The sequence below is a fragment of the Carlito syrichta genome, unplaced genomic scaffold (assembly GCF_000164805.1).
Source record: "Carlito syrichta isolate Samal-C Ts95f unplaced genomic scaffold, Tarsius_syrichta-2.0.1 Scaffold308051, whole genome shotgun sequence".
NCBI lineage: Eukaryota > Metazoa > Chordata > Mammalia > Primates > Tarsiidae > Carlito > Carlito syrichta.
This window is the reverse complement of record NW_007252147.1, coordinates 811,276-823,417: the sequence shown is the minus strand read 5'-3', so window position 1 is coordinate 823,417 and position 12,142 is coordinate 811,276. Positions and strand designations below refer to the sequence as shown.

Sequence of the window (12,142 nt, the reverse complement as noted above, 5' to 3'; positions counted from 1 at the left end):
ACTGGCCACTGCAGCCTCGACCTGCTGGGCTCTGGCGATCCTTCCGCCTCAGCCTTCCAAGTAACCGGAATTACAGGCATGCGCTACCACGCCTGGCTGATTTTTTGATTTATTGTAGAGATGAGGTCTTGCTGCCCAGGCGGGTCTCGAACCCGCGGGCTCAGGTAATCCACTCACCTCAGCCTCCCAAAGGCGCGGGATTACAGGCTGAGCCACCGAGCCCGCCTGAAAATATATTTCAAATTGCAGTAACATGTGGAATTCAAATTGTTCATGAAATAGGAACAAACTACTCATTGGCATTTCCCTCAAAATACTAATCATGGCTGGGCGCAGTGGCTCACGCTTGTAATCCCAGCACTTTGGAAGGCCGAAGTGAGAGGATTGCCTGAGCCCAGGGGTTTGAGACCAGCCTGAGCAACTTGGCGAGCCCTAGTATCCACAATTAATCAAAAAATTTGCCAGGTGTGGTGCGTGCCTGTAGTCCCAGCTACTTGGAAGGCTGAGGAGGAAAGATCGCCTGAGCCAAGCAGGTTGACTGCAGTGGCCACGAGTATGCCACTGCACTCCAGCCTGGACAACAGAGTGAGACTCTGACTCCAAAAGAAAAAAAAAAAGCTAGCCATTATACCTGGCACATATGAGATGCTCAGTAAAGTGACTGCTGACTTGACTCAATCCTTGGAAAACGCACTGTCATTCTCATAGTGTCTAATGCACAATAAAAGTTCTCTAATTTTTTATCAGAAAACCACTTGGTGGAGCTGTGAGACTCACACTGCCTAGTGCCAAGAAAGGCAGTCGCCAGTCTTTATAAACAGAGGCCTTCAGTAAGACACGAAGTCTTCCGCCATCGAAAACTGGAAAGATAGTGACAAAGATTGTGCCGTTTCTTGCCCCTGCTAAAGACATACTTCAAAGCCCACTACCTTGATATGTTTTACAAAAATATCCTTCCACACTAATTGGACATTTTTCAAGGGAACTTAATATAGAATCTAACATTCCATTATTGAGAAGTCAGTAAAGCTAGGAGACTCCTTCTAGGTGGGGCTGGCAATCCATGAGAACCGCAAACAATGGGCCACAGTTGTGGCTACACAGAACTTCTACAGCCTACTATCTTCGTGTCCATCAGTACAATGACCAAACTAAACAGGACAAGGCCTGATGCTTCTGGCCACCCCTAATGTTCTCCAGCTAAATAGATGACTATTCCATAAATAGATGACTGTTGTTTAAGCTCTGAGGCGCAAGCCCAGGACGGCACTCCAGACCACAGCAGTGGTCATTGGAACCTTGAGCAGAATGGGACCTTGGTTGCTCCAAAAAGCATGAGAAACACGTTAGAGCAGAGGAGGAGGTGTTCGGGCTCTCCTGAAGTTGACCGGGACCAGGAGTGCCTGTCACGAGGACAAGGTCTGCTAGGGCCCATGGCGTGAGTAATAACCATGTTAATTACAATTGCGTCTGTGGAGCACGGACAGCCTGCCAGGCACAGGTGTAAGCACTTTATGGATGTTATTGACCCATTTGGTCTTCACAACCACCTTCTGAGGGGGTTACCATAATTGTCTCCATTTGTTTAGCTGAGGAAATGCAGGCCCACAGAATTCAAGTTAATGTGTCCAAGGTCAGCCGCTGGGAGCTGAAATGGGGGGAACTGGGAATCAAACCAGAGTCCCTGAACTCTGTACGACGTTTTCTCTTTCATGAGTGGACACAGCAGAGCCCTGGAAAGGGTCCTGCTCCTTCGCCCCCCACGGTCAGGGAGAGAACAGAGATGACACTCCACAGGACGCAGGGAGTGGCCGTTATGCACCTAGCAGCCGTCAGAGCAGGAGTCAGAGGCAGAATTCTACACAGTCCACGCCTCAGAATCCTCCTGTGCGCACAAGATGGAAGACTGTGCCTTGTAAACCACAGATGACATGTACATTGTCCTGCATGTTGAAAAACAGTTAATTTCAATAACACCCATACATTTCATTTGTGCCTTCTTTATTTGTATTTTGGTGGCTATCTAGTTTTATTGAGATATAATTGCCAAACAATAAAACTGCCGTTTGATAAATACACGCACATAACTATGAACCATCCCCACGATCGAGATAAAGGACACATCCATAGGCCCCGGATGTTTCTTCCTGCCCCTTCCTCCCAGGACACCTCCCTCCTCCCCAGGTAACCACGCATCTGCTTTCTTGTCACTATAGATTGGTTTGCTTTGTCTGGAACACTTATAAGTAGCAGTACATGGTATGTCCTCTATTTGTTTGTCTTCTTTTACACAGCCTAATTACTTTTGAGATTCATTTATGTTGTTGCATGTAGCAATGGTTCATTCCATTGCTGACTGATATTCTATAGAGGTAAAGTCTTTACGTTTTTAAAAAATATTTTCTTAAATTCTTGAGAAGATTTATGGCTTCGGGTGTTGTATCTAATCTAAGGTCAAAGATTTCCTCCTATGTTTTCTTCTAGAAGTATTATTATATATGGTTTTACAACTAGGTCTGTAATCCACTTTGAGTTAATTTTTGTATATCATGTGATATATGGATTGAAGTTCACCTTTTATGCATACATCTATCCAATTGTTCTAGCATCATTTGTTGAAAAACTATCCCCTCTCAACTGAATTGCCTTTTCGTCTTTGTTGAAAATCAATTGACCACATTTACTTGGGTCTAGTTTTTGGTTTTTATTCATTGATCTATTTCTCTATCTTTATAGTGTCTTTAAAAAAAAAAATAACAGTTAACATGAACCTACTTTGTGACAGCCTTCTGTAAGGAAATGTGCATGTACTATCTAATTTAATTTCTACAACAACCTCATGTGGTAGATATTCTATCTTGATTTTAGATGAGGAATCAGAGGCTCTGAGAAGTGAAGTCATTTATGGCCACACAGCCATTAAGTAAAGGAATTATTGTTTAAACTAGGCCTGTCTAATTTCAAAGTCTCTGCTATTAATTATTTGTGGTAATCAGAATAATGCCTCCCCAAATGTGTCTATGTGCTAATTCCTGAAATCTTTGCATATGTGACCTCACATGACAAAAAGGACTTGCAGATGAGGATCTTGAGATGGAGAGCTTGTCGGGTCCCTGAGGTGGGCCGAGTGTGGTCACAAGGGGCTTTCTAAGAGGGAGGCAGAAGGATCAAAGTTGAGGAAGGAGATGTGACAAGGGAAAGAGAGGACATAAAGAGCCAAAGATGCTGTGCTGCTGGTCTTGAGGCAGCATGAAGGAAGCGGCCTCTAGAGCCTGAAAAAGGCAAGGAAACAGATTTCGCCCTGAGGGCCTCCGGAGCCAACCAGCCCTGCTGACATCTCGACATGAGCCCGTAGAGAGTCTGCCTGGCACAAAGCTATTGCTCTATGAGTGTCAGCTATGTGTAAAAATTATATTTATTCTCTAGAAATTTCTGAGAATGTAGGCTCCTTCAGGCCTGGAGACAGTTTTTTAATAGTCAATGGACACCTTGGTCTCTTGATAGGAAAGAGAATTTCAGTCTCTTGGAGCATGGCAGCCACCAGCTCTGAGTAACAGTTGGCAAGGTCAGGACCCTACAGCAAGGAAGTCAGAGGGGTCCTGATACCCTGAGGAGGGCAGGGGTAAGGGGAGCGAGGCTGTAGTATAAGGGGATGCTAAACTAAAACCTACCTTCAGGTCTCACTGCCAAGTACTGAGGTTAGTTCTTTCTTTTCCTTAAATGAGCTTACTTCTATTTTTCAGTTCATTTACTTTCAACAAAAACATCTCCACCATGCTCATGGTCAGGTTCATGGATTTTTCTCCTGTCAACTCAGCCAAGAAATATTGGCTGAGCACCTACTATGTGACAAGCCTGGTGCTAGTGCCAGGGTGTCCAATTTAGACAGGGAGATAGACATTAAGCAATTAGGTATACACACAAATACGTAAATACAGATTGTGATGAGTACTATGTGGGAGAAAACAGGGTAAGAGAACTAAGGACAGTGGCAGTGGTGGTGGTCTACATAGGAAAAATAGGGAAAGACATTCATTCATTCATTCAGTAAATTGATCAACAGATATTTACTGAATTCTTATTTGTGTGTCAAGATCTATATTAGGCATTGGGGTACAGGAGAGAACAAGACAGTTTCTGCTTCCCTGGATCTTGTGTGTGTGTGTGTGTGTGTGTGTGTGTGTGTGTGTGTGTGTGTGTGTGTTTGAGAGAGAGAGAAAACATGGGTATGTGTGTAAATAGACCATAAATACATAAACACAAATGAATAGTTAATCCTCATTATTCACAAATTTCATTTTTGCAAATTCACCTGCTAGAATTTACTTATAACCCTGCAATAATGACAGCACTTTCATGGTCATTAGTGGAAATGCTTAGAGTAACAAAAAAATTGAGTTGCCCACTGCACATGTTCCCAGCCGAGGTCAGACAATGCACTGCCTTCTTGTTTCAGTTCTCATGCTATGTACAAGAATTCTTTTGGGGGCTCTATTTCATGTTACCTAGCTTGCATTTTTGGTGCTTTTTGTTGGTGATTTCGCTGCCTAAAATGATCCCCAAGCATAATACAGAGGTGCTGTCTAGTGTTCCTCAGCTCAAGAAATCTGCAGTTTACTTTATGGAGAAAATACGAATGCTAGATAAGCTTTGTTCAGGTACGAGTTGTACTGCCACTGGCTGGGAGTTCAGTGTTAATGAATCAACAATATATGTTAAATAAGGAGTCTTTCAACAGAAATACACCTAAAAAAGATTATGTATTGAGGGTCTGATGAAAATGTGTGGCCAGAGGCTCACAGGAACCTAGCCCTGTAATTCCCCTAGGAGCAATAATTTAATATTGGTTAATTCAGTATTCAAAGGGACTTTCTAGAACTTCCATGAACAATGAGAATCAACTGTACTTTAACTTCAGAATTAGAAGCCCTATGAAAGCAATTCAATAGGGTAACAGGCCGGGTACGGTGGCTCATGTCTGTAATCCCAGCACTTTGGGAGGCTGAGACAGGTGGATTGCTTGAGCCCAGGAGTTTGAGACCAGCCTGGGCAACATAGTGAAACATCATCTCTACAAAAAAATTTTTAAGAAATTTAGTTAGGCACAGTGGCATGTGCCTGTAGTTCCAGGTACCCAATATGCTGAGGTTGAAGGATCTCCTGAGTTCAGGAGGTCAAGGTTGCCACGAGGCATGATTGCCATGATCATGCCACTGCACTCCCGCCTGTGAGACTTCAACTCAAAAATCAGTAATAAATAAATAATGTAATAAGTGACACAGAGGTCAAAGAAGGCCTCTTGAGGTGAGATTGGAGTCTAGATCTCACTGATGAGAAGAAGGCAGTTGCAAAAGATCTAAGGGCAGTTCTGTCCAGGCAGCAGGAACAGCAAAAGCAAAGTCTCTGAGGCAGAAATAAATTTGGAATGTTCTGGGCTAAGCAACGTTGGTGGGCTGTGGAGGTGGGGGGAAGAGAAGGAAGAGACAAGGTCAGAGAGGAAGGTGGAGCCAGGACCACTGTAAGGTGGGCCCAATGGCAAAGGGGTGGGGGGTGGAGAGAGAGGCTGTGAAACTGATGGGTATGAGATATATTTCAAAGGTGAATTGACAGAAGTCGGGATGGCTTGGATGAGGTGGGGCAGTGATGAGGGGAAGAAAGGAATCAAGGATGACCCCTAAGTTCCTGGGTGGTTCCTTCATTAACTCAATAAATATTGGGCACTATGGCCCACTCCAGGCTGCTTACCATTAGCTGATGTTTTCCTGCCATCTCCCCATGTCCCCACTCCATATCTTTGCCACCCTACAACCCTGGCCCAAGCTCCACCATCTTTCTCCTGGATTGCTGCAACAGCTTCCTGACTGATCTCCCTGCTTCTGGCCTGGTTCAGTGCTCAACAGAGTAGCCAGGGTGACTCCTTAAAAACATAAGTTGGGTGGCGGCCCTCTCTGCTTAAATACCACCAGTGTTTCCCCATCGCAAGTGATCAAAAGCCAGAATCTTGCCAGCAGCCGATAAGACTTTTAAAACTTTTTCTCCTCATTCTCATGGTCTCCTTTCTGTTTTTAAAAGTGAAGTGTGCCATCTAAGTCAATTCTAAGAGACAGGGTTTCCCTCCACCCACCCCAAAAACTTACTGTTGGAATAAGTTCTAGTTGGTTGTCTAAGTTCTAGTAGATTTGCTTTAAAATCAACCTCTTTCCTTGAAATGGTAGAATCTTACAGTGAAGTACAGATACACATTACCTATGAGCCAGAGTTTGAAAAAGACTATTCTGATCAAAGTAATAATTTGCAGGTATGCAACACACCATAGTTACCAAAGATCTTTCAATAATCATATATTGGATTTTTAAGGGACTGCTTGGTCTATTTCCCAGTTTAAAATTCTCTTTTCTACTCTTAATTTTTATTCTTTCTTTATAATTTTTAATTGTAGATGAATGGAATAATGTCATTTTAGCCCATGTACATTTTGATCACTTCGATTTATAGTATTCTTGCTTGCTTATAGCATACTAAAATATTATAAACCCAAGGACATAAATTTTAAATTGAATTTCCACTTACCCATGCTCTCCATATTGATTGGTTCCACTTCTTCACTAACTGGAATATAATAACAGGATGACAAATTTACATTTTTAATCAAATATATATCTTAGTTTATTACAATCTTTTACCAAATCGCAAACACAAAACATAGATGCAAGTATACCATGAAGACTTAAACTATCTTGCAAATAATTAAGTAGGAAAAAAAACTGGCATTCATTATATAGCATTAAATTGATACTGTAATGAAATGAATCAAAAATAAGGATTAACTGGATGCAGTGGCTCACCCTTGTAATCCTAGCACTTTGGGAGGCTAAGGTAGGAGGATTGCTTAAGTCCAGGAGTTCAAAACTGGCCTAGGCAACATATTGAGACCTGATCTTCAAAAAAAATAAAAATATTAGCTGGGTTTGGTGGTGTATGCCTATAGTCTCCTGCCTCAGTCTCAGCTACTCAAGAGGCTGAGGTGAAAGGATCACCTGAGCCCAGGAGGTAGAGGCTGCAGTGAGCTGTGATCATGCCACTGCACTCCAACTTGGGTGACAGAGTGAGACCCTGACTTAAAAAGAAGGAAAAAAGAAAAAGAATTAATCTCCATGTACTTAATCCCATATGCATTTGACTTCATGATAGCTAAAATATTTCATCTTATTTGATATGTAAGACCATGGTCATTTTGGCTGCTAATATATGTTCAAATACTAAATCTACCAAAAAAAAAATCCCATTAAATAAAAAAACAATCCTACCAGGTAATATTGGGGTTGGGCTTTTTTTGCCACGCATTTTCTTTCGGCCTTTGGGGCTCTTCTTCTTGGGTGCCATGGTTCTGACTTGGGCTGCAGAAAGAGATGATATCATTAGTAAATTCTGGTTTACAATTTCAGACATTAAACACTGTCATTTAGCAAACAAGAATATGTTGTCCAAGTTTTTCCCTGGGCTAAATCAACATGTCTCTTCATAGAATGGGTGTTCTGTGACCAGCAGCTTCTCACAACAATCTTCCTGATTAAATCTTGCTGTTCAAGCAGAGTCATTCAGCTGAGGCATGCTGTGGGGACCTGCCAAAACTTCAAAGTTTCAGCCACTGGCCCTGCCAGGGAAGCACGACAGAGGACACGAGTTCACCCACTTCTCACTGATGTTCCCATTTCAGGAAATTGATCTGTGCTGCCTTATACTGGGCTCCCCAAAAGGTGCCCCAGCTGCAAAGACTAGACAGGTCACCGGGAGAGACAGGCCATAATGTGCATATATATGCATCATTTTTTGTTTGTTTTATTTTGGGTCAGAGTCTCACTCTGTTGCCTAGGCTAGAGTGTAGTGGCACTATCACAGCTCATTACAGCCTCAATCACTTGGGCTCAGGTGATCCTTCCACCTCAGCCTCCTGAGTAGCTGGGACTATAGGTGCATGCCAACACGCCTGTTTTTTTTTTTTTTGAGTCGGAGTCTCACTCGATCGCCCAGACTGGAGTGCAGTGGCCGCTCCCGGCCACTGCAGCCTCGACCTGCTGGGCTCCGGCGATCCTTCTGCCTCAGCCTTCCAAGTAGCCGGAATTACAGGCATGCGCTGCCACGCCCAGCTGATTTTTTGATTTATTGTAGAGATGAGGTCTCGCTGCCCAGGCGGGTCTCGAACCCGCGGGCTCAGGCAATCCACTCACCTCAGCCTCCCAAAGGTGCGGGATTATAGGCTGAGCCACCGAGCCCGGCTGGTTTTTTTTTTTTTTTAATTTTTTTGTTACCCAGGCTAGTCTCAAACTCCTGGACTCGAGCAATCCTCCCGCCTCGGCCTCCCAAAGTACTGGGATTACAGGTGTGAGCCACTGCACCGGGCTGTACTTTTTAGATTAACATAAATTTAAATAGTACTTTTGTCTTAATGAACACATAACCACGAAGGCCTTATTAGCACTGTCAGAGAATGCCTTCAAGAGCTTTCTACAGAACTGTTTCTACAGGTTATAACACTGGCCAAGGTCATCACCGTGATGTCAAATCATGGTCATCTGTCTGTGCTCACCTTTGTCCCTTTTTGTTAAATGGTTAGGAGTGTGATTTCAGGAGTTTAACCAGCAGGGTTTTAAAACACACTTTACTTTTTACCAACTGAGTGACCCTGAGCAAATTATCTACCCTAAGTCTCAATTTATTCATCAGTTTAATGGGGATAATAATAAAACCTACCTCACACAGTGATTGTGAAGACAATGAAATCAAGTTTCATCATCATCGACTCAGTTATCTTAGACTGGTTTGCCTCATTTTAACAAATCAATACAGATTGAATATTATTTCATAGCCCAAGGTCAAAATTTCACAAGTTTTATTTTGTACCTAGTTTTTTGATTGCAAAGTCTTAACCAAAGTGTGGGTGTGGGTTTCTATGTTTACGTGTAAACATTTTCCCTTTGGATTTTTTCAAATGGTCATAATGATAGCTCCCATTTGTAAAGTGCTTATTATGTGTCAGGCACAGTTCTAAGTACTTTACACATATTTTAAAATTTAATCTTAACCACATTAAATATTTTAAAATTGATATATAATAGTTGTACATATTTTGGGAGTACATGTGATATTTTAGTATTATATATGATGTATAATCATCAAATCAGAGTAACTGGACTATCCATCACCTTGAACATTTATCTTTTGTTTTGGTAACATTACAATGCTTCTCTTCCAGCTATCTTGAAGTATACAATAAATGATTGTTAACTGCAGTTTCCATACTTTACTACTAAATACAAGATAAACCACATTTTATTATTACTATTATCTTCATCACTATCATATTATTTATGGTAGAGACAAAGTCTCACCAAGTTGCCCAGGCTGGTCTCGAACCCCTGGACACAGGCAATCCTCTCCCCTTGGCCTTCCAAAATGCTGGGATTACAGGCTTGAGCCACCATGCCTGGCAATGACTGAAGTTTAAACATGCAAGGATAAATTCACAATTTTTTATAAATAAATTCCTATTTTGGGGGGGTCTCCCTCATATGTCATTGAGGTTTGGGGGTCCTTTATTATTGCAGCAAAGCTGACTAATATACCCTTATCAACTCTCTGACCAGAGTCACCTCTTGTCTTTCCCTAACTCACTTTGCTCCAGCCACCTTGACCTTCAGTTATCACTATTTAAAATACTAATTATTTTCCTCCTTTATTTGTTCATTTTCTGTCCTCCTCTAGAGTGTATGCTTGCCCAGTACAAGGGTTTTCACCTATTTTGTTCACTGCTATAGCCCTAACACCTAGGATAGCATCTGGTATACTGTAGACACTCAATACATATATGTGGAATAATTCATGGTAATGGTGGTGGTGGGTTGTATGTAGGATGAGTCTAGGGGGTGTTAAGAGTCTTTTCAAGTATTTTAAGCCAAATGCAGCTGGGCTAGCATATGGAGAGGGGTACACTGGTAAGGAGTCTTCTGAAAAAAGAGCTGCCCAAGATTTGAAACTATGCTAAGACTGGGAAGTGGAATGGAGTACACTGGACAGTCTGGAAATCTGGGTCAGATCTACTCATTGCAAAATATTTCAAAAATATAAATTCCGAAATTGTTGAAATTAACTGTTGACTAGATAATAAAATCATGCCACCTTTCTAGGTAAACACACTATGTAAATAGTTTAATGGGTAATGAAACACAGGAAACAATCATCACTGAACTCCAAAGGATAATTAGCACAGAGGTTAAGAGCATGGCCATGGGAGCCAGGCTGCATGGGCTCACACCTGACCCCCTCCCATACTCTCTGTGTCCCTTCAGGAGAGTCACCTGTGTTTTGGGGGCCTCCATTTTCACATATAAAATGGCAATGAAGGCTGGGCATGGTGGCTCATGCCTGTAATCCCAGCACTTTGGGAGGCCGAGGTGAAGGACTGCCTGAGCCTATGGGTTTGAGACCAGCCTGGGCAACTTGGCGATACCTCATCTATACAATAAATCAAAAATTTATTGCATGGTGGCACAGACCTGTAGTTCCAGCTACAGGAAGGCTGAGGCAGAAAGGTCGCCTGAGCCCAGCAGGTCGAGGTTGCAGTGGTTGTGTGCATGCCACTGGACTCCAGCCTGGGCAACAGTGAGACTCCAACTCAAGATAAAATAGCAAAAAGCAAAAAAGAAACTTCAGTCATCTTCAAAGTACTATTTTGTTCACTGCTGTAGCCCTAACACCTAGGATAGCATCCCTTTGATGTAATACACTAATTGAGATACTTTTTCCACTGCTCAAAACAGTTTTTGAATTGTCGATTTGGATGCTTTTTAGTGCTTCTGCTGTTTTTTGTTTCACCTCTTTTACAGTGGCTAAACGTTTCCCTTGGAGGGCTTTTTTCATCCAGGGAAACAAAAAAAGTCACTCAAGTAAGATTGGGTAAATAGGAAGGGTGGGCATGGGGATCATGCCGCTTTTGTTTAAAAATTGCTGAACACGAGCGTGGTATGGGCTGGCGTGCTCGTAAATCACCCATCATGAAATGGGCAAACATGTTGAGGAATCTCCAAAAGAAATTTACTGAAGCTGAACGCAATCTCTCCCAACCATGCTGGATACCTATGGGTTCCTAGAAGATTCACCTAATGGGGGAAGCCTGTGCTGCATACAAAAAGACTGCCCTCCAAAAGATAATTCCTGTTTTGTTTATTGGTTTGTTTGAGCCTCCTCTTGTATCACCTGGGGCTAGGTCATGTATTAGGACTCTGGCTTCCACTCTGAATGAGGTGAGGAGCTACCGGATGGTTTTGAGCTGAGAGATTACTTTATTGACTTGCTTCACTGTTTAAGAATCAGTGTGGCTGATGGGTTGAGGAAAAATCACATTGAGGAAAGGGAAGGGCTGAAGCAGGAAGTGCAATTAAGAACTGTTCACTAAGCCATGGGCATGATGATGGCAGGGAGATGAAAGTGAGATGGAAAAAGTGATTGGGTTTTGGTACCCTGTATAAGTAAAGCCAAGTGGATTTGTTGGTGACTTGGATGTAGGGTTTGAGAGAAAGGAATCAAGGTTGACATCAATGAGCTTTGCCCACTGAACTGAAAGCATGAGGTTGCTATTTATTGAAATGGGGCTACCATGGGAAGAGGCTCAAAAGGGCAGATCAGGAGGAGTTCAGGTGTGGGCATATAAAGTTAAGCTGGACTATAAACTCTGTGAGGATGGGGATTGTGCTTTCTTTCCCACTGCTGTAATTTCTGTAGCTGGTACAGTGAACATATTAAAAAAAAAAAAAGTTGAGTTAATGATTCCTTGGTCCCTGGCTCTCTTCTGCCATTCTTAGTCTATAAATTTCCAGTCTAAATGAAATGATTTTGCCTGACGGTCTATGGGCTTGTGGGATAACCTGTATGCATACTGTATTAGTTTTCCGTTGCTGCTGTAACAAGCCACCACAAATTTAGTGACTCAACACAAATGTACTATCTTATGGCTTTATGGTTTAGAAGTCAGATGCAGGTCAGACTGGGCTATAAAATCAAGGAGGCAACAGTGCTTCACTTTTTTCTAGAGTCTCTAGGGAGGAAACTGATCCCTTGTCTTTTCCAGTTTCTAGAGACTGCTAGC

The 12,142-nt window shown here is 42.4% G+C and overlaps 1 protein-coding gene across 1 annotated transcript in view; it reads right to left on the bottom strand.

Annotated features, from left to right (window-relative positions):
- WDR63 (WD repeat domain 63) overlaps positions 1–7,383 on the bottom strand; it is a 72,839-nt gene extending 65,456 nt beyond the window's left edge. Inside the window, exons 1-2 of the mRNA XM_008064808.2 lie at positions 7,308–7,383; positions 6,571–6,609 (exon numbers count right to left, since the gene is read on the bottom strand). Of these exons, the coding sequence (XP_008062999.1) occupies positions 6,571–6,609; positions 7,308–7,383 (115 nt within the window). The remainder of the gene's footprint in view (positions 1–6,570; positions 6,610–7,307) is intronic.
- Positions 7,384–12,142: the final 4,759 nt, after the last annotated feature.